The 21,679-nt window shown below is 36.1% G+C and overlaps 1 protein-coding gene across 6 annotated transcripts in view; it reads left to right on the forward strand.

Moving 5' to 3' along the window:
• Positions 1-21,679, forward strand: part of Nup98 (nucleoporin 98 and 96 precursor) — a 91,488-nt gene that overhangs the window by 19,447 nt on the left and 50,362 nt on the right. For 2 of the 6 annotated variants that reach the window (XM_052156126.1, XM_052156125.1), the window contains 7 exons: positions 2,031-2,138; positions 2,676-2,856; positions 4,128-4,291; positions 5,529-5,666; positions 8,370-8,508; positions 13,111-13,203; positions 19,565-19,705. In XM_052156126.1, the coding sequence (XP_052012086.1) occupies positions 2,031-2,138; positions 2,676-2,856; positions 4,128-4,291; positions 5,529-5,666; positions 8,370-8,508; positions 13,111-13,203; positions 19,565-19,705 (964 nt within the window). The remainder of the gene's footprint in view (positions 1-2,030; positions 2,139-2,675; positions 2,857-4,127; positions 4,292-5,528; positions 5,667-8,369; positions 8,509-13,110; positions 13,204-19,564; positions 19,706-21,679) is intronic. The other 4 variants (XM_052156130.1, XM_052156128.1, XM_052156127.1 and 1 more) reach the window with 3 other exon arrangements.

Here is a 21,679-nt window from a genome sequence, read left to right on the forward strand (position 1 = left end):
ATGTATATGTACTTTGTGTATGCAGTACCCAAGAAAGCCAGAAGAGGCATCATCCTCTGGAATTAGAGTTACAGCAAATTGTAAAGCACCATGTGGGTGCTGGGAATTGAATCTGGGTCCTTTGGAAAAGCAATTAGTATTTTTTTTTTTTTTTTTTTAGATTTATTTTATGTACACTGTCATTCTCTTCAGACCCACCAGAAGAGGGCATCAGATTCCATCACAGATGGTTGTGAGCCAACATGTAGTTGCTAGGAAACTCAGGACCTTCTGGAAGTGCAGTCAGTGCTCTCAACTGCTGAGCCATCTCTCTAGCCCTGAACATTTCTTTCGGAGCTTCTCAGCCATTTGAGTTTCCTCAGTTGAGAATTCTCTGTTTTGCTCTGTTCCCTATTTTTTGATCGTTATTTGGTTCTTTTGAGTCTAACCTCTTGAGTTCTTTATATATATTGGAGATTAGCCCTCTGTTGGATGTAGTATTGGTAAAGATATTTTCCCAATCTGTTGGTTGCCGTTTTGTCCTATTGACAGTGTTCTTTGCCTTACAGAAGCTTTGCAATTTTATGAGGTCCCGTTTGTTGATTCTTAAACTTAGAGTTCTGTTCAGGAAAATTTCCCCTGTGCCCATGTGTTCGAGGCTTTTCCCCACTTTCTCTTTTATTAGATTCAGTGTATCTGGTTTTATGTGGAGGCCCTTGATCCACTTGGACTTGACCTTTGTGCAGGGTGATAAGAATGGATCAATTTTCATATATGTTGACTGTCAATAAGTGGATCGATTTGCATATATGTTGACTGTCAGTTGAACCAGCACCATTTGTTGAAAATGCTATCTTTTTTTCCACTGGATAGTTTTAGCTCCTTTGTTCAAGATCAAGTGACCACAGGTATATGGGTTTACATCTGGATCTTTAATTCTATTCCGTTGATCGACCTGTCTATCTCTGTACCAATACCATGTAGTTTTTATCACTATTGTTCTGTAATACAGCTTGAGGTCAGGGATGGTGATTCCCCTAGATGTTCTTTTATTGTTGAGAATAGTTTTCACTATCCTGGTTTAAGATTATTACTCCAATTAAATTTGTATTCAACATTGATTATGATAACTCACATGAAGCAGAATTTCTGAGGTAGGGTCTTGCTGTGTAATTCATGCTGTCTATATGCTAGCTAGCTACATAACTCAAGACTGGCCTTGAAATCAGAGTGGTTTTGCTTTGGCTTTTAAGTGCTAGAATTATAAGTGTCTGTCACTATTTCTGTTCTAAGGAGCAGACCACAGAAAAATGACTGAAAATAAGGCTACTTTGTGGAGCAAAGTGGCATAATCCATTTATATCTAATCAAGAATAAAATCTTGCCAGCTAGTAGTGGCATACAACTTTATTCCCATCACTTGGGAGGCAGAGGTGGTCAGATCTCTGAGAGTTGAAGGTTAGTCCAGTCTTCAGAGTGTGTTACAGGACTCTTAAGACTTTGTCTCAAAAACCAAAACAAAACAAAGATTATTCAGATGGTTATTACAGGGGAGAGATCAGAAATGTTGCCATATATTTTAATCAAGCATACTTGATAACAATTTGGTTTTACCATGAGGTTCTTACTGTGTTGCCCAGCTGTACTTGAATTACTGGTATCAAATGATCTTGTTTCAACTTCTAAAATAATTGGGATTATATATATGTTTTTTAGTATGCCTAGCTCTATCTTTTAGTTTGTTCCTGTAGCCTACCCAGGTTGGTCTGGTATTCAGGGCTGCCTCGAGAGTGCTGGGATTGTAGGTATGGGCACTATATGACCTCCTAGATGACATTTTTTGAGTAGGTGGGGAGAATGGGGATTTAATCCAAGCCTTTGCAAATGTTAGTCAGGCCTAACCACTACTGAGCTGTATTCTACTTTTTGCCCTATCTTGTTATAAAAAAATGAAGTAGGGAATAGTTTTAAAGTTTAGTGGTTGAGAAATTGTCTGTGAGAGTATACATAAAAATTGGAATTTGAAATTTTGCCTTTGTCTTTCTTTGCAGCCTCCCACTGGTACAGATACTATGGTCAAAGCTGGAGTTAGCACTAACATCAGTACCAAACATCAATGTATTACTGCTATGAAAGAATATGAAAGCAAGTCATTAGAGGTCAGTAAAAAACAGCTTAATACTTTTTTTAAGATTAAGTGGTTCACATTGGTTCTGAATAAAAGCCTGATATTCATAAAGATACTTTTCAAGATTATATATTATTATTTTTATGTATTATGTATTTTAGGCTAGGATAATATTCTCCACATATATACAGGAGTACTAAATACATCTTTTTATCTAGTATTCTGTTCTGGTTAGATATTTACATTGTAGTGACAATACATTTGTGAGCATATATGATCTTTTAGTAAATTTGTACAAAATCCTAAATATCTGGCTTAAATTTTTCACTAAGTGAAAGGATACATATCAGGTGACAGTACAGAAGAAAACAAGAAACAAAGCATATCTAACATTCCAGATGTCCTCCTTGTTCTCTCCCCTCATCACAGTCCTTTCTCTCCAAAATAAACTGCCATCTGGGCTGTCCATTTTTTGCCAGTCTCTTAATTTTATATAGATGGACACTGTGTGGGTCTCTTCTGAGTAATTTTTTCTATATGTTAATTTTGGTAATGTGTTTACTTTCAGGAACTTCGTTTGGAGGATTATCAGGCTAACCGGAAAGGCCCACAGAACCAAGTGGGAGCAGGTACCACGGCTGGCTTATTTGGATCTTCTCCAGCAACTTCCAGTGCAACAGGACTCTTCAGCTCCTCCACCACTAATTCAGCCTTTTCATATGGTCAGAACAAAACTGCCTTTGGAACTAGTAAGCACTTTATTGTACCATAAAGAAGAATGGTCAAACTGAGCATTGGCGGCTCTTGCCTTCAATTCCAGCACTGGGGAGTCAGAGGAAGGCATATATCTCTGAGTTTTAGGACAATCTGAACTACAAAGTGAGTTCCAGGGCAGCCAGGGCTATACAGAGAAATAAACAAAAGGTCAAATAGAAGTAAATCATGACTTTCACTTTGTTACAAGAGCTGTGGAGAAAAGCACTTGGGATATTTATGAGTAGGGAGAGACAGTTAAAAGTGTAGATGGCTAAGGAGTCCTTTCATTTCAGAAGATGACATTTGAGTAATATCAAGGTAAAAGAATTAGTTTTATGTATTTTTAGGAAAATATTAGCTAACTTGAAAATATGAGTCTTTAAATCCTAAGGTTTTAGAAGCTTTTTTTTTTTTGAGACAGGGTTTCTGTGTAGCCCTGGTTGTCCTGGAAGTCACTCTGTAGACCAGGCTGGCCTCAAACTCGGAAATCCACCTGCCTCTGCCTCCCAAGTGTTGGGATTAAAGGAGTGAGTCACCACCACCCGGCTAGAAGCTTTTTTGAAACAGAGTCCACTGTAATACAAGTTGACTTCAGAATCAAAGCAGTCCTTCAGCCTTTCAGTTGCTGGGATATAGATATGAGCCAGAAGGCCCAGCAAAACTTAAGTTTTTGCAAAAGTATTCAGAGTGTTTTACAGTTCTAGGGGACACAAGGGCTTTGTGGATTTATTAAATAGAACTTGACTCATTTGAGACAGTCTTGGTATGTAAACTTGGCTGCTTTTGTACTACTTTGAACATGGTTGTAATAAATGAACTGGGCTACGTAGAAAGTTCATTTATTACTACCTGTCTCTGCCTCCTGTGTCTGCGTGAGGGTGTCAAATCTTAAGAGTTAATGGACAGTTGTGAGCTGCCATGTGGTGCTGGGAATTGAACCCAAGACCTTTGGAGGAGCAGTTGGTGCTCTTAACCATTAAATCATCTCTCCAGCCTGAATATTTTTTCTTACAAAGTAGAGGAAAATTTAAGTTCACACAGGATTTATTCATTTTAGAATTCTTGAGGTCTAGTAGAAAGGAACATTTTAACATAAATGTTCAGCTAGCTGAAGAAAGAACCAAGGCTACTAAGGAATGACTCTATAGTAATTTAGTAGTGGGAAAAGCGCAGATGATTGTTGAATTATTGGCTCATTTGACATTGTTTTTTTTTTTCACTTGTTTTTTGTTTTGTTTTGTTTTTTAAATTCTTTTTCTGAAAGGCACAACTGGATTTGGAACAAATCCAGGTGGTCTCTTTGGCCAACAGACTCAACAGACTACCAGTCTCTTCAGCAAACCATTTGGCCAGGCTACAACCACCCCGAATACTGGCTTTTCCTTTGGTAATACCAGCACCCTTGGACAGCCAAGCACCAATACTATGGTAAGGAAATAGGCTCTTGGTTAACTCCAGGTGAAGCTAAGTAATGGGACTAATAGTTTAACTTTTAACTTATAAGTATTATCTCCATAGCATTTCTTTTGAATGGAGGGTTATTCATTATAGGGAAGAAAACAGACCTTTCAGTAAGGAAGACCTGCATTTTGTCTCAGCCCAATGAGTACATTGAGATTTTGTTGAGTATGTCATTTACCATTTCTGAGCATAGTTTTCTTTCAGCCACTTCTGGTGGCTATCTTGAAGCTATATGCTTTGTGATATTGATGTTTTGATTCAGAAGAAGTGGGAGAGAAATAGGAGAATGGAATGTGTGTATGATCACAATACATTATGTATGTGGATGAGAGTGTTGAAAAAATACTGAAGGTAAAAACAGTAGTTATTGGCATTATAGGGACAGAAATATGGAACTGGATATACTGTAATGTTGGCAGTTGGGAGGAGGATCAAAAGTTCAAGGATAACATTGACTGTATGTCTGGTTCAAGACCAGTCTGGGCTGCATGGGATTAATCTCAGAAATTCAGTGAAGCATATGAGTAAAGTTGAGAGTAAAGAAATGGATCCTCACATTTGTATACAACTGATTTCTAGCATGAGTACCAGAACTGATTGTTCATCTGCAAAAGAGTGAGGCTAATTCCTTTATATCATTAATAACCAAAGTTTACTCAATACATCAAATACCCAGGATTGTGAAACTCTTGATTTCATTTTACTTGGTTTTATGACTCAGGATGATATCACTCTGTAGTCCAGGCTGACCTGAAACTTTTGATCTTCTTACTTCAGCCTCATTCATGATGGGTTCAATTTCTAAAACATTTAGAAGAAAATGAGTGGTTTCTTTTTGTTGTTTGTTGTTTTGGAAGCAGAATCTTGTTGCATACCTTGTATTGTACTGGAGTACTTTAGAACACATGAATTCATTGAAAGTTTAATGCATGCCCAGCACGTGAAGCTCACTTACTGTGCTGGAAACAGGGACTTTGGTTATAGGGGATTAATTTACACTTCCGCAATAGCTCCTACTTTTATGCTGTTTAGGGAAAGCTTTCTTATTCTTGATTTTCAGGGGTTTTGCAAAGAAATCTTTAAGAATTTTGTGTTTAACACACATGCTTTAATAAACAATGGTGATGTTTTAAAAACCAATCCAAGACATAAAAAAAAAAAAAACTAGTATGAACTACCTTTTAATCTAGATTACACTTTGCAGGGCCTATTTGGAGTAACCCAAGCCTCACAACCAGGAGGTCTTTTTGGGACAGCTACAAACACCAGCACTGGGACAGCATTTGGGACAGGAACAGGTCTCTTTGGGCAGCCCAATACTGGATTTGGTGCAGTTGGTTCGGTAGGTATTCACAGTTGATTGTAATTTGAAATTCTTAATTCTGTTAAAGGAATATATATAAAATAACTATTTTCTAAGAATTTAACATATATATGTTTATTTTTTGTTGTTTACACCCCTCTATATTCACATATATATAATATATAATTTTTATTAATTTTTAAATTAATTTTTGCATATGTATGCCTCTATTATACTGCACATATGGCAGTCAAAAACCACTTATTTGTAGGAGTCCAGTCTCTCCTGCTCTATGGGTTCCAAGGATCAAACTCAGATCATCAGGCAGGGTGACAAGTATGTTTGCCAGCATCTCTCAGTCTTTCTGCTCAGGCCAACTGGAACTTCTATGTAGCCAAGGGTAACTTTGAATTCTTCCTGACTGCTTCCTTAGTGCTGGGATTCAAGCATGTATTACTAATTAGTAGTTTGCCCCAAACTACTAGTCTTCATGTTTTCACTTCCCAGGTGCTAGTATTGCAAATATTTGCTGTCATGCCCGGTTTCCTGAAGTGTTAGGGAATAAACCTGGGCTTTATGCATTCTAGAAAAGCACTGTACTAACTGGAGTCTTTATTCCCAGCCCCATTGTTTATTTTCAGTCACTAAAATGTCTTACCTCAGTGACGGCGGCATTTAAATCTGTTTGAACATGCTGTTAAGGGCTGGAGAGATCATTCAGCAGTTAAGAGCACAGGCTGTTCTTTCAAATGACCTAGCCTCACATGGCAGCTCAAAAAATGTCTCACTCCAGTTTCAGGGGACCTAACATCTTCTGGCTTCTGCAGGCACTAGATATACACATGGTACACAGAGATACATGCAGGCAAAATAGCCATACACATTTAAATAAAAATCTTTGAAAAGAGAAAGAAAATAAAATAGTTATAGTTATTTTAGTTTTAAATTGAGAATTAGCAATGCTTATTTATATTATGTACAGCATAAAGTTTCTGTGTTTTTGTTTTATACTTAGTGCCTTTGCCACTCCAGTCCTCTTCTAAAGTTTCAAAGATGAAAGATATTGTAGAATCCATTTGGGTAGTTTAAATTATGTAGTCTTAATTTAGATTGTTTAAATCAGGTTTTCTTCTTTTCTTGATTCTTTGTTTCTTTCTTTCCTTCCTTCCTTCCTTCCTTCCATCTGTCAGATAGGATTTTACTATGTATCCTTGGCAGGCATGAACCTTGTTATATAGACCAGGGTGGCCTCCTACTCAAAGATTCACCAACCTCTACTTGCATAGTGCTGAGATTGAAGGCTATACCACCATGTCTAGCCCAGATCAGATCAATTTTAACTTCTAGTTTTTCTTACTGTGTTTTGGAAGATAAACTGGTATAGTATTTGGAAGTTAAATGCTTTTGGTGTTGATCAAGGAATCACTGGGATTCTCTTGCTGGGGAAGGTGCAACTCAGTTATTCACCTTGAGTAAGTTGTCTTAAGTACAGAACTACTGTTTTGAAATGCATTTAACCTACAAAACAGTGTAAAATTTTATACTGTAATACCACTTGAAAAAAATGACAAAGGTTTCAGTGTAACTTGGTACAGAAAAGTGTCACTGACATGATCAAGGCCCTAATTTTAATCCCCAGCACTACCATCATCACTGCTACAAAGAGCCAGTCAAACATATCTGAGACAACAAGATTAAGTTTGACTCCAGCCTGGGCTACAGAGAAGTCAAGGCCAGCCTAAACTGTATAATACTCTGCTAAATACACACACACACACACACACACACACATGCTTTCTCCCTCTACCTTCCTTCTCCTTGGCTTTTCTTTCTCGTTTCCAATAAAGACGGCTGGCCTCCTCTTGGTTTAGTTTTCCACATGCTGGGATTGCAGGCCTATACTACTACCCTTGGTTAATGTTCGACTTGGTATTTTTTCTTTGACTCACTGAAATCCTGTTTGCTGAGGTGTTAATTTTCTGTGTTAGTAGCATTGTATCTATCTTATATCTTGCTCAGATTGTTATATCTTCTGATTGTCTATGTTCATCTGTTTTTTCCTAAAAAATTATAACTTGTCTTCCATTACTCACTCAGTACTTGCATGCATTCTCCCTTCTTACTTATAGTCATGTGTATTGTGTGTCTGCTTGTACATATGTGAGTATGAATGAGGTACTCTCTGAGGTCAGAGGTGTTGGATTCCCTTGAACTTGAGTTCCAGGGAGTTTTGAGCCACCTAATATGAGTGGGAACTGAACTTGGAAGACTTATTAGTGCTCGTAACTGCTGAGCCATCTTTCTAGCCCCTATTATTATGATGATGATGATGATGATGATGATGTTGATTTTGATTATTTTATATGTGTATACATGATATATACATGTGCATACATCAGACGAAGAGTTGTCTCGGAACCCCCTGGAGTTACAGATGCTTGGGGGCATGGGTACTGGGAGTCAAACTTACTTGCTCTTCATTTTATTTATTTTTTGTTGTTGTTGGTAGTTTTTTAAAAAATAATGTATTTTATGTACATTGGTGTTTTGGTACTTGTATATCTGTGGAGGGTATCACATCTTGGAGTTACAAACAGTTGTGAACTGCCATGAGGTTGCTGGGAATTGAATTTGGGTCCTCTGAAAGAGCAGTCAGTGCTCTCAACCACTGAGCCATCTCATCTTGCAACAAAGCCTGTCGTATCTTTATATTATCCTAATTTTCCTGTATTTTCTTTTTAGACCCTGTTTGGCAATAACAAGCTTACAACTTTTGGAACCAGCACAACCAGTGCTCCTTCATTTGGTACAACCAGTGGCGGGCTCTTCGGTAACAAACCAACCCTGACTTTAGGAACCAATACAAACACTTCCAATTTTGGTACATATAAAATGCAGGTTTGACTCTCTTAAAGTTACACTGACTATGCCACACATCATTCTCCTGATTCATATGATTGGAAATGTTTAAAAATTCTCAGGTAAGCTGTAGCCTGATGCTGCATACCAGAAGGAAAGATTTTTTTTTTTTAAGTCATAGCACATGATATGAGATATTTAGTATAGACAGATTGATTGGTTTTCATTTTCTTCATTTTCTTTGGATTACCTCACCAGTAACTGAAAAAGCATGTATGAACCTCATTTGTGAAGTGATCCATTCTATTCAGGTAGGTTTCAGGCATGAGGGTGTAGTATACAAGGAGATTCTTTCTGAAAGTCAAAGTTTTGCTGAATTGGAAGATTATTTTGGCAGTTTTGAGTATAGTAGCTAATGCCTGTAAACTGCTGAGGCAGGAGCCATGATTTCCAGTCTAGGCCATCCTAGGCTACAGGATGAGACTCCTGAGTCAATGTACAAAATGAGCAATAACAAAATTATTCTTAAAAGTTTGAGTACTTATTTTTTACTTAAAAATCAAGAAAAGAGATAAGATTGAACAAAATTTTAAAAAGAAATGAAAGGAACTGTATTCTTTTTACTTGTGTTAGAAGTATGAAAGCCAGTTTAAAAGAAGCATCGTGTTTTATCCTCATACACAATTATGTTTTCAGACATTCAACATTGTGTAAGGTGCAAAGTTCGTTGTAGTCACAAGGGTTCAAATACTGTTGGACATTTTGTTTGCCAGAGTTCTCATTAGGAAATGATTAATTACTTTTTCTGGGAAGATATGTGCAAAATATCATTATTGTCATGGGCTGATAGTTAGAAATTTCCTCAGAGAGCTTTTGTGTCCTTTTGCTTTTCTTTATCTGCCATGTTGAGGTAGAACAGTGTCTTGTGTTCCAGGCAAGCCCTCTACTACTGAGCCAAATTCCCAGCATTTCTAGTGGGTTTTATATGGTGTTATAATCTACTAGAAAAAGAGACTTTTAAGCATGCATCAGATTAGTGTATTCATTCATACAATAAGAGCTTTTCAAAGAAGACATGCAAGACTTTTTGTTACATGTCTTTTTAGACTCAGATATTTGATTTTTATAACTTCTTTTACTCAGGTTGTTCACTCATTGCTAGTATTAACTATAGTTCATTCATAAGTATTTTTGGATGAAAAGCTTGGTGTGGTTAGTATGGCTTCTGTGCTTGTTTCTTGATTATAAAACCAAAGAGGATAAAAGTATATCAGTGTCTCCCTGTGTCCTTTCCCTGTTTTTAAAAAGATAATCGTCCCAACTGTCTATTTTCAAGGAGCTTTTTTAACCCTTTTTTCTTTTTGATTTTTGGAGATTGGATCTTTGTATAATAGTCTTGGCTCTGTACACTATGTTACCCCCAAATAGAAGTCTACCTGTCTCTGCCTCCTGATTGCTGGGATAATAAGTGGGGCTACCATGCCCAGTTTTAGACCATATTTCTTAATAGTCTGTTTTTCTATTTCATGACATGGTGAGTTCTTGCCCTATTTGTTGCCCAGGGAGCCTTAGTCTCAAGCCGTTTTCTTGCCTTACCTGTCCTCAGCAAGTTAGACGGTAGACGCACACCATCATGCTCACTCACTAGCTGACAATTTAATACCAGGTTTATTTTGTGTATCTTGTTTTTTTTTTTTTGTTTTTTTTTTATGACGCTTCTGAAGATCTACCAACCATTAAGATTTTATGCTCCTGGGATGGAGAAATGGCTCTGTGGTTAAGAGTCCTGGCTGCTCTTCTAGAGGACCAAGGGTTTAGTTCCCAGTACTCACATAGCAGCTCACAACTGTCAGTAACCCCAGTTCCTCAGCTGTAACTGTAACTCTTATGTGAGGGATCTGACACCGTCACACAGACATACATGAAGACAAAACACCAATGCACATCAAATAAAAATAAGTAAAAATGTAAAAACAGAAAAGATTCTTTCCTCTTGAGGGACAATTTTCACTACCTTTGAAAATAGCATTTATTTAATATAAAACTTTATTGTAATATAATGTTCAGAATTAAATGGGTTTTGTTCATTTGTTTTGTTTTTTGTGGGGCAGGGAGGTTTATATTTTAATGATGGGTTTTTGTACAGACTATACAGATTGCCAGTTTCCTTGGAGGATTTTTTCGTTTCTTTGTGATTGGTTGTTGTTGAGATAGGATCTCATTGTACATCCCTGTCTGGCCTGGAACTTACTATATTGACCAGGTTGGCCTCAAACTCAAGAGATCCACCTGCTTTTTTCCCCTCAAAGTTCTAGGATTAAAGTTGTGTGCCACCACACTGGCTCTTTGTTAGTATTTTTATTGTAAGGAAGGTATTTATACTTGTGTTCACTGGTTTCAGTATAAAAGGTCTCATCTTTATCTGGCATGCTTACTATATACTGAATTCAAATTACTCTTTTTTTTTTTTTTTTTTTTTTGGTTTTTTTTTTTTTTTTTTTGGATTTGGTTTTTTCGAGACAGGGTTTCTCTGGGTAGCCCTGGCTGTCTTGGAACTCACTCTGTAGACCAGGCTGGCCTCGAACTCAGAAATCCCCCTGCCTCTGCCTCCCAGAGTGCTGGGATTACAGGCGTGCACCACCACCGCCTGGCTCAAATTACTTTTAATGAGTAGAATTGTTTTGAAGTAAGATAGGCAGCAAGAATCGGAGGAAATATGTGGTATAAACAATGTAAGTTGGCACTTAGATATCTCCTATGGGTTTAAGGTAGTCCTGGAATAGCTTATTTTCTGTTTCAGGACTGTGATCATTCTTGTTTATTTCTTTTTTTGTTTTTTGGTTTCTTTTTTTGGTTTTTTGGATTTGTTTTTTTTTCGAGACAGGATTTCTCTCTATAGCCCTGGCTGTCCTGGAACTCATTCTTGTAGACCAGGCTGGCCTCAAACTCAGAAATCCGCCTACCTCTGCCTCCCAGAGTGCTGGGATTACAGGCGTGCGCCACCAATGCCCAGCTTTTTGTTAATTTCTAATTAAAAGAGAAAGTATCTCTAAGTACATTTTCTTTTTAAATTTTCTTTAAGTTGATTGTGCTTGAGTGGGCAAAACTGTTTGTATGATAGCTAATAACACAATTCAGGAAAAACTTTAATGAACACAAAGATCACTTGTTGAGATTAAATCAGATTATATGCTTAGATTTTATTTTTGTTTTTTTTTGTTTTGTTTTGTTTTGTTTTTTTGTTTGAGACAGGGTTTCTCTGTGTTGCCCTGGCTGTCCTGGAACTCACTCTGTAGACCAGGTTGGCCTCAAACTCAGAAATCCACCTGCTTCTGCCTCCCAAGTGCTGGGATTAAAGGCGTGCGCCACCACTGTCCAGCATGCTTAGATTTTAAAATGACAGAAATATGCTTGATTTCAGACTTATATTCTTTGACTTCATAATCATTTTTCACTGATAATAACCAGATAGTGACATAACAAAGTATAATCCCATTAATGATTCTGTTAACTACTTCAGAGTACTCCCTTTACTAAGGTTTTATTTTTTCTCTACTTATTCTCCCTTCTTTAGACAGTGTCTTGCTATGCAACGGCCTCAACCTTCAAAGAGGTTGAATTGCAAGCGTGAGCTGTCATACTGAGCTTCCATCAGAATTTTTATATGAATAAGTAACTTAAAAACAAGACTTTTCTGCTATATGATCGATGATTTCTTAGCATTAGAGATTAATGATGCATTTGTTTTTTCATTTTTTTTCATAAGGAATACCAAAACTTGTTAGCTTAGCTACAAAAATAGCTATCTTTGATACTTGTGGATTTTATAGGGGAGTTACAAGATTTTCTCTAATAAGTCATAGTGATGAGTGGTTTGCACAACTCTTCATTAATAGAAGGAGTTGTTGAACTCAAGATAGACCATTCCTAGGTCATAGGTTATCTTTCTTTACAATATAGTTGACAGGAGTGGTGCTGTACACCTGTCATCCCAGCACTAGGAAAGCAGAAGGGTGATGGTCAGTATTGAAAGCCACGTTAGTGCCAACCTATTTGGAAGCTGGCTTGAGTTCTGTGAAACCTTCAAAAAGTCAAAAGGGAAAAAAAGGAATGAAAAGGTAGCTATGAATTTACTAAGTGTGGCAGTGTATAATCACCACACATAATCAGCCATACTTTGCTGCCACGTGAGATCTCTCAGTTTAAAACAAAAATTGCTATAAAGATTTTTTTGGGTCATTTTCTATTCCTTTAGATTTTATTTATTTATTTATTTCCGTGGAAATTTGTGGGATTGAATTTTTCTGTTTAGTAAACCTGAACCATGTGTACTGACTTTGAAAGCCTTACAAAGCACAAATATCAAGCCTGTGTGCATTGCTTTGATACTAGGTATTTCCCTATTCTGAATTGATATATCAATATAAAGATGCAATTAAGTAAATAAAAAGACTTGTTTGCAGGTTTCAGAATTTTTTAACAAATTACATTAGCTGATAATTTGGGGTTCATTAATATTAATAACGTTGCATAGTTTAAGATCAGTTATCTTTGTTTTAAAATCCCTTTTAACAAAAATTGAGAATTTAGAAATTACAATCCATTTATTCTTTTATCTCCTTAGGGTTTGGCACAAATAGCAGTGGGAGTAGTATTTTTGGAAGTAAGCCAGCAGCTGGGACTCTGGGAACTGGACTTGGTACGGGATTTGGAACAGGTAAGAAAATGATTGCATGAATTTTAGGAAGTAATATATCTTGAAATTTTGAGTTTTATTAGCTCATATGCTTATAAATAAGAGGCTTAGATTTTCATTTTTACGAATAGATTTATTATTGTATTTCCATCACTAGGTTAGTACAAGTTCACAAAAGGTATATTTTAAATTATAGAGAAAGCACCCTTTCCACATAAAGTTTGGATTTCTGTAGTCCTGATCTGTCTGAAAGTTTTCAAGTTTAAAATGTGAGAATTATTAGTGTAGTGCCAATAACTTTTATCTTAGCTCTAATATGATTTAGACTTGGAATTGTTCATCAGTTAAGCCTCATGATCAGACAAAGCATAGAGAGTAGATGCTGCAGTGATTAACAAACGCTCTCCATGTTACAAGACTTGTACCTACCTCTTCCTCCTTTTTATCCCTCTTCCTACTACTATTAGTTGTTTTTTAATTCTTTTAAGATATTTACCTTTCTAACTGCCTTGTTCTTTCATCATTGGAAGGGGCAGGATCCCTAATGGTGTATATTTCTCCATGTCTAGTAAAATAATTTTTAAGCATACATATTTGCTTGTCCTAGTTCTCTCATCATTGGTGTAGAAATTTAGTTGCAAAACTACTTACTTTCATAATATATGCTTCCACTGGTTTTTTTTTTTTTTTTTTTTTTTTTGCTTTTGTGATACGGTTATCTATGCCATCGTAATAGACAGACATTTCTTTTATACTTCTTTGAATGTTAACTTTTTTTGGTTCCTTGTTCTTTTTTTTTTTTTTTTTTTTTTTTTCTTTTTCTTTTTCTTTTTTCTTTTTGGTTTTTTTCGAGACAGGGTTTCTCTGTATAGCCCTGGCTGTCCTGGAACTCACTTTGTAGACCAGGCTGACCTTGAACTCAGAAATCCACCTACCTCTGCCTCCCAAGTACTGGGATTAAAGGCGTGCGCCACCACTACCTGACATGGTTCCTTGTTCTCACAGGGTCTCACTATATAGCTTTGGACGACCTCAAACTCCATATATAGATCCGGTTGGCTTCAGACTTGAGATTTACCTGTCTCTGCCTCCCAAGTGCTGGAACTAAAAGTGTGCATACATCATCATAACCAGTTCACCTTCCTTTTTGAAATAAGTGTTATTAAAATATTTCAGCAATTCAGAAATACCATGAAAAGTCCCAGTGTTTCAGCTGTGAAGTAATCCACTGTTTTGATTTCTGCTGTAGCTTGTCCATATCCCTCTCTCTTTTTCTCAAATATGATTGCATCATACATAGATACATGATGATTTTAGGTTTAGGGAACATAAAATATGTTGAACCTTACTTGATATACTTTGCACTGCTGAGGATTGAAGCCAGGATTATATACATGTTAAGGAAATTCTCTGCCATAGATTGACCCCACCTCCACTTCCCTGGTTCATTCCTGAATTAGTGACTTATGCTTTGGATTTTGTTTTATCAGAACAAATACAGATTTATTAAAGAAAAATGAGAAACCACTTAGTAGTGTAAGGATCCTCTCCCAAGGAAAGAATACTTATAAGTTAGCTTATAGTAGAGGCTGAGATGGCATTGAAGTATATTGTTGTCTTGGGGTGCAACTAGGATTTAAAAGAATGAACTAAAAATTTACTGTACCTAGTAAGACAATAACCATATCCTCAAGTTTCATGTGCTATATTTTGTATCTCATTGAATTTTTCTTTTTTCTTTTTTAAACATTATTAGCACATTTTATTTTGGTCCATGTGTATAGATTGCCTTTTAAAGTAATGAATTAATCTTTGTGTCTTTGTGTTTATATACGCAGAGGTCATCCACACTTGCCTTTTATATACCATCATTAATCTTAACTTTCTAGTACTATCAATGTTTTTTGATATTAATGCTAAACCTCTTCAATGAGAATTTCTGCTAAATAATTTTGTATTTATGGTGCTATATAATTAATAATTAGATAAATAAAATTGAATTAGTACCTACAAGATATACATTATTATTGGCTGGTTTTGCTGATTTATCTTGAAAAATCAGTGTCATTTTCCATTGGTGTTTATATTGTTTGATGTATTTATTTTTCATACCTTTTTCTGTCTTGTTTGGTTTTGTCTTTGTGAAGTAGAATTTCATTTCTCTTTTAGCTGTATCTTGTGCATGGCCCTTTCTATATTTTTTTAAAAATACAGTTATAAACTACTAGGCTTAAGAGATTCTTCTAGCCAAGTAGCTGAAACTAATATAGACATGTTCTATCATGGGAACTTATTGGGCCTTTTCTTTTTTAAAAGGATTTTTATGTGAGTTAGTGTTTGCCTGCATACATTTCTGTGCATGCGTCTGCCCATGGAGGTCAGAAGAGGGGCACTAGTTTCTGGATCTGAAGTTACAGGTGATTGTTAGCTGCTATTTGGGTGCGGGAACTGAACCTTGGACCTCTGGAAGTGTAGCCAGTATTCCTAACAGCTGAGACATCTTCCTAGATCCCTTACTGAACTTGTTCTCTCTGCATATATGGTAATGGAGACTGGCATGTTCCAATGATTAGTGCAGATCTTTATGTGAGCTGATTGGTTCTTTGGATCTTTCTGTCCCATATATTTGACCATAGCCCATTTTTTATAAATTATGCTTATTATATATAACTTCTAATGGTTACATGGTAAATTTTATGTGTTCCCTCTTTCCCCCCCCCCACATCTTTTTGGGGGGCTGGAAGGGGAGCTTTATTATTTTTTTTCCCAGACTGTGTTTGAACTTCTAGACTCAAACAATAATAACTTTAGATTCCTAAGTAGTATGGGTTATGGATGCTGGAGATTGAACTCAAGGTTGTTTGCATGATGGGAAAGCACTCTTATAAGTTGAGTTTTCACCCAGGCTGGCCTTTAGCTTTGTATTTTATTTTAATTAAATTAATTTTTGAGACAGGGTATCACTATGTAAACCTTTGCTGTCTTGTAACGCCTTAAATAAACCAGACTGGTCTTAAATGTAGGGATCTACTATCTTCTACCTCCTGGTTGTGAGAATTAAAGCCATGCTTCATCATGCTGGGCTTTTAAAGGCTTTTAAAATTTATGCTCCTGCTTCTCCTTTGTGTTAATTTGGGTATTTTCAGTTACTTGTTCCAAAATCTACTCCTTCACCCTGTTATTGATCAGATCTTTTGTTGGCACTAAAGATGTGTGCCACAACAACAAGCCAGCCTTGAACTTTCCTTCTTTTTTGTTTTTCGTTTTCTGAGACAAGGTCTCTCTGTAGGTCTGGCTTTTTTAGAACACTTTGGTGGTCTTAGAATTAGAGATCTCTCTGTTATTCTGCCTTTCTTCATTTGGAGTGCTAGGATTAAAGGTGTGCATCATCAAGCTACAACCTTCACACTTTTTAACATGCCAAAATTATATAGTTTTGAAAGAATTAAAAACTAAAATACGGTTATTTTGTGCTGTGTGTGTGTGTGTGTGTGTGTGTGTGTGTGTGTGAGAGAGAGAGAGAGACAGAGACAGAGAGAGAGACAGAGAGGGAGAGAGACAGAGACAGAAAGAGAACATGATAACATGATCCCAAAATATAAACAGTATTCATCAATATTTTCTTCTGCTCCTATAGTTAATAATAGTTTTGTTATCAGCAAATTAAAGGGGGCTTTCCGAAGGAAATTATTTATGTGTATTTATATAGATACAAACAGAAAGGTTTTTGTTTTGAAATACTCTCATGTATTCCAAACTAGCCTCAAACTTCTTGTGTATCCAAAGATAGGGGACCATGAACTTCTGATCCTCCTGCTTTCCTCTTCCACTGGTTTTGTGGTGCTGTGGTATTGAACCTAGGGTTTTATTCACATTAGGTGAGTGTTCTACCAAATGAGCTACTGAGCTACTTTCCCAGATACTAAGAAACAAAACAATATTTCTTGTAGCATAAGCTGGGCGTAAGCTTGCTTCAGTCATTGGGTACTAGATAACAGACGTGTGTTACTACCAAGCATGTTTTAACTCTAAAGAGTTAATGAGAATAAATGTAAGACTGAGGTAGGTGTGTCTGTTTAGTCATTCGGGTGCCCATTGGTTTAGAATGTGATCACATCTTTATAATTGCATCCTTCAGTTGAAAATACATGTTTAATACAGTTATCTTACCAAATATCATAGCTTGTCTTTCCTATCTTAAGCAAGCACGGTCAGGATATTCATGTGTGTCTGCAGTTGCACATCCCACAGGAATATCATGCTTGATAATATTAACTGAGAAAAATGTCATATTCAAAATGAAAGCATAGTTTATGCTAAATGGCAAAACTTTAATAATACCTTTATTCTTATTCAGGTCTTTGTTTTTTCATTTACATTTGTTTGTAGACAAGTTTTTTTTTATGTTTGAGTTTATTTTCATGTGTTTACATTTCTCCTTGGATTCTAGACTTAGAAGATTTAGATTTTAACAGTTTCTCTGCCTTCAGTACAAGCTTTTAAAATATTTAGTACCATTTTTTTCCCTGATACTGTCTGTCTCTCTCTTTTTTATGACTTTTTTTTTTTTTTTTTTTTTTTTTTTTTTTTTTTTTTAAGGAAATGAACATTTTATTTTACAGATGGTTGTGAGCCACCATGTGGTTGCTGGGAATTGAACTCAGGACCTCTGGAAAAGCAGTTGGTGCTCTTAACCACTGAGCCATCTCTCTAGCCCCTGATACTCTCTCTTAATTCCACAATTTAATAGATTAATTTTTAATATTTGGCCTTGACAATTATTCTTCATAGGCTGCAGATTACATTTTTGTTACAATGTATTCTTTATGCTTTGTCCATGTAAATAAAAGATAAATTTAGAGAATTTTACATCTCTAATCTTAGTAACAATAGAATATGGAAATTAGGAGTATAAGAGTTATTAAATGTCATAGAGATTCCATAACTATTTGCTAATAAATATAAAGACATTGAGCTTTAAGAAGTACCTGTTCTGAAGTTTAAACTTTGAATTTCACAGTATTATCTGTAAACTAATACTGTAGAGCTTTATACTATTTGTGGGGAGAGCATGAGTTAAATTGGTGTCATTTGCAGTTTCCCTTTTTGAGTGATGGTGATTCAAACTCAATAAGTAGAAAATAATTTTTCTGCTACATTAAAGTTTTTAAGATGTTATAGCTTTATGTGAATAAGCGTTTTGCCTGCTTGTATGTATGTGCACTATGTTCATGCCTAGTGCCTGGGAAGTCATAAAGAGGGCTTCATATTTCCTGGGCCTGGAGTTACAGACTATTTCCAGTCACCAGGAGGGTGTTGGAATCAAATGTGGATCTCCTGCAAGAGCAACAGGTGCTCTTAACCAATGAGCCATCTCTCTATCACCCCTTACACACATACCCCCCCCCCCATGCCCTTCATATTTTTGAGACATGGTTTCTCTGTATAACATCCCTGGCTGTTTTGGAACTGACTATAGACCAGGCTGGCCTCAAACTCACAAAGATAAGCCTGCCTCTGCTGGGATTAAAGACATGTTCTGTCACTACCCAGTTTTTGTTTTTGTTTTTTAAATAATGGTGGTGTATATCTGTACTTTCATTATTTAGGTGGAGTTAAGGAGTTCTTGTTTCAGTCACTCTGGTTTAGAACTTGAATATGTTTAGTTTATTTGAAACTAGAAAGTTTATTTAATTTAAAGATGTTTTCAGCAGATATTATAATTAAAAGTATTACTTTTTTATCTTAACTATTCAGAGAAGGTAATTTGATTTCCTGTAGTTTGGCTTATGCCAGTTTAAAAATATTGGTACTGGAGCTGGAGAGATGGGTTAATGGTTATGATCACTAGCTACTCTTCCAGAAGTCCTGAATTTGATTCCCAACACCTACATGGCAGCTCTCAACTGTCTTTAACTCTAGTCCCAGGGGATTTGATGCCTTCTTTTGGCTTCCATGAGCAGACATGTATGTGGTGCATAGATTTATGGCAGACAAAATGTGCATACATATTTTTTAAAGTTGACATGATTGAGTCAGTTAGGTATTTTGATTTGTAAATACTGAAATATACAGGGAATTCATTTTTTAATTCTTAAGTGTTTATACTGTAGAATGGTAGTTACACTGCCCTGTTTATTCAATCAGACATAGCTATCTTTTGTTGTAGTTGAGGAAACTAATGCAATGAAAGATGTTTTTTGCTTCTGCTGTACCCAGCCTGATGCCTAGAATGAAGTCAGCATTTATCACATTAGCTCTTATCTTGAAATGACTGGTCATGATGAAGCTTCCAAATGTATTATATCTTTAAGTAACTGACCTCTGGCACAATAGTCAAAGGATCTTCTGTGGCACTTGTTCTTTCCTCTTGTCTCCATAGCTCTTGGTGCTGGACAGGCATCTTTGTTTGGAAACAACCAACCTAAGATTGGAGGGCCTCTTGGTACAGGAGCCTTTGGGGCCCCTGGATTTAATACTTCGACAGCCATTTTGGGCTTTGGCGCCCCCCAGGCCCCAGTAGGTAAGTGTCAGTCACTTTAGAAGGCTTTACAGTTTATTTCTTGCTAATACTTAGCTTGCTGGCTTGATTTTTCTACTGTCCCATTCCTACTAAAGTTGTGTGCATATATGCGCATCATTAAATAGCCGTGTACTATAGAAGGACTTAGATTCTACTTTATCTCCTCATCCCTAGGCTTGGTCTCCCATAGAAATCATTTTTATTATTTTAAGTTTATCTAACATATGATGAAGTTTGTTTTGCTAAGAATGTGCTTACATTATATTGTATTTATTTTTAAAATAAGTAAATTTAACTTGTTACAGTAGAGAATTCAGTTCACTTACTTATGTCTGTTTTCTTTATTCCCTGGTGTTATTATTCTACACTCACTGATTATCCTAAGTTTTTACTTTTGTTAAAATATCTTACATACTTCATTCATGTGAATGTACTTCCCTAGTTTTTACAATATCAACTACCCTATTTTTAAGAAAAGAAAATCATCTTAGTTTTAAATTTAAATATGTTTAAATTACACCACTGGAAATGAAAGTTTAGTATTACCTGGCATTAATAAGGTGTCAGGAAAGAAATGGGATTTTGTTGTTTTTTAAGGTTTTATAATTTTATTTTATGTAGATGAATGTTTGCCTCACATGTACACCTGTGCACCTTATTTGTGCCTGGTACTTATGGAATCCAGAAGAGGGCATTCAATTCTTTGTTATTGGAGATCGTTGTGAGCTGCCCTGTGGGTACTGAGAACTACACCTGAGTCTTAGCAGTTTAGTGCTCCTCACTACTGAACTGTCTCTCCTGTCCCAGAAATGAGATTTTTGTTTGTTTGGTTTCTGTTGTTTTGTTTTTGAAAGGGGTTTTCTGTGTAGCTTTGGCTGTTCTGGAACGTGCTCTGTAGACTAGGCTAGCCTTGGAACTTAGAAATCCACTTGTTCTTCCTACCTCTAGGTGCTAGGACTAAAGGTGTGTGCCATCACACCCAGGCAGAAATGAGTTTTTCTGTGACTAAATTCATGAGGTGCTGTCACAATGCTGTACCTCAATTTGAGATTATTCATTTAAACTGTATATCTTTATACTAAGTCTGTCAACTAGGTAATAGTAATATTTCTTGAATTTTCTTTATCAGTGGCCTATAGTCTTTAGTCTTCTCTTTTCCCTTCCTACTTTTCATGTTTTTAGATGTTAGTTTATGTGTATGAGTATTTTGCTTGCATGTATGTAAGTGTGCCAAGTGCATACCAGATGCACAGGGAGACCATAAGTGATTCTGATTCCCTGGCACTGGATTTAGGGACAGTTTTGAATCTTAATGTGTGTGTTGGGAATTGAACATGGATCCTCTCTCTGCAAGAGCAGCAAGTGTTCTTAACTGCTGAGCCAAATCTCCAACTCCCTGTCTTGATAATCTTATATTGATAGTTGATAAGCTTATAACTTTTTACTACACAAACTTGGTACTTGGGGAGGCACCAGGATCAAGGATTCAAGGTATTTCTCAGCTGCATAGCAAGTTCAGAGCCAACCTCAGCTGCCACAGGTCCCTATCTCAAGAACAAATAAAAAGGACACCAAAGATTTCTTTTCAGGCATTTTTTTAGACATTGATTTTTCTTGAAACTCTGAGTTTGATAATTGATAAACTAAAACTTTCTGATATCTTTGATTCTTTAATTTATTAGAATTGTTATAATTTTCATCCTGATTTGTGAACTTTTCCATTCATATTTTAAAATAAAATAATTAAAACCTTATCAGCAACTCTGCGTTTGTATTTACCAGCATCTTTTATTTTTTACTTTATAGTCTTAAAAAATAGATAGTTAAAAGTTCTCTAAGTGTTGGAATTTGAATTCTCAGTTGGTGAATGATGTTATTTTTCTCAATTGTTGCTTCTGTCCTTTCCATGGGCTTATTTAGTTTTCATGCTCTGGTATTACAGCTTATCAGTTGAATGTCAGGGAAGTTAGGAGA

This window comes from Apodemus sylvaticus, chromosome 1 (assembly GCF_947179515.1).
Source record: "Apodemus sylvaticus chromosome 1, mApoSyl1.1, whole genome shotgun sequence".
Taxonomy (NCBI): Eukaryota; Metazoa; Chordata; class Mammalia; order Rodentia; family Muridae; genus Apodemus; species Apodemus sylvaticus.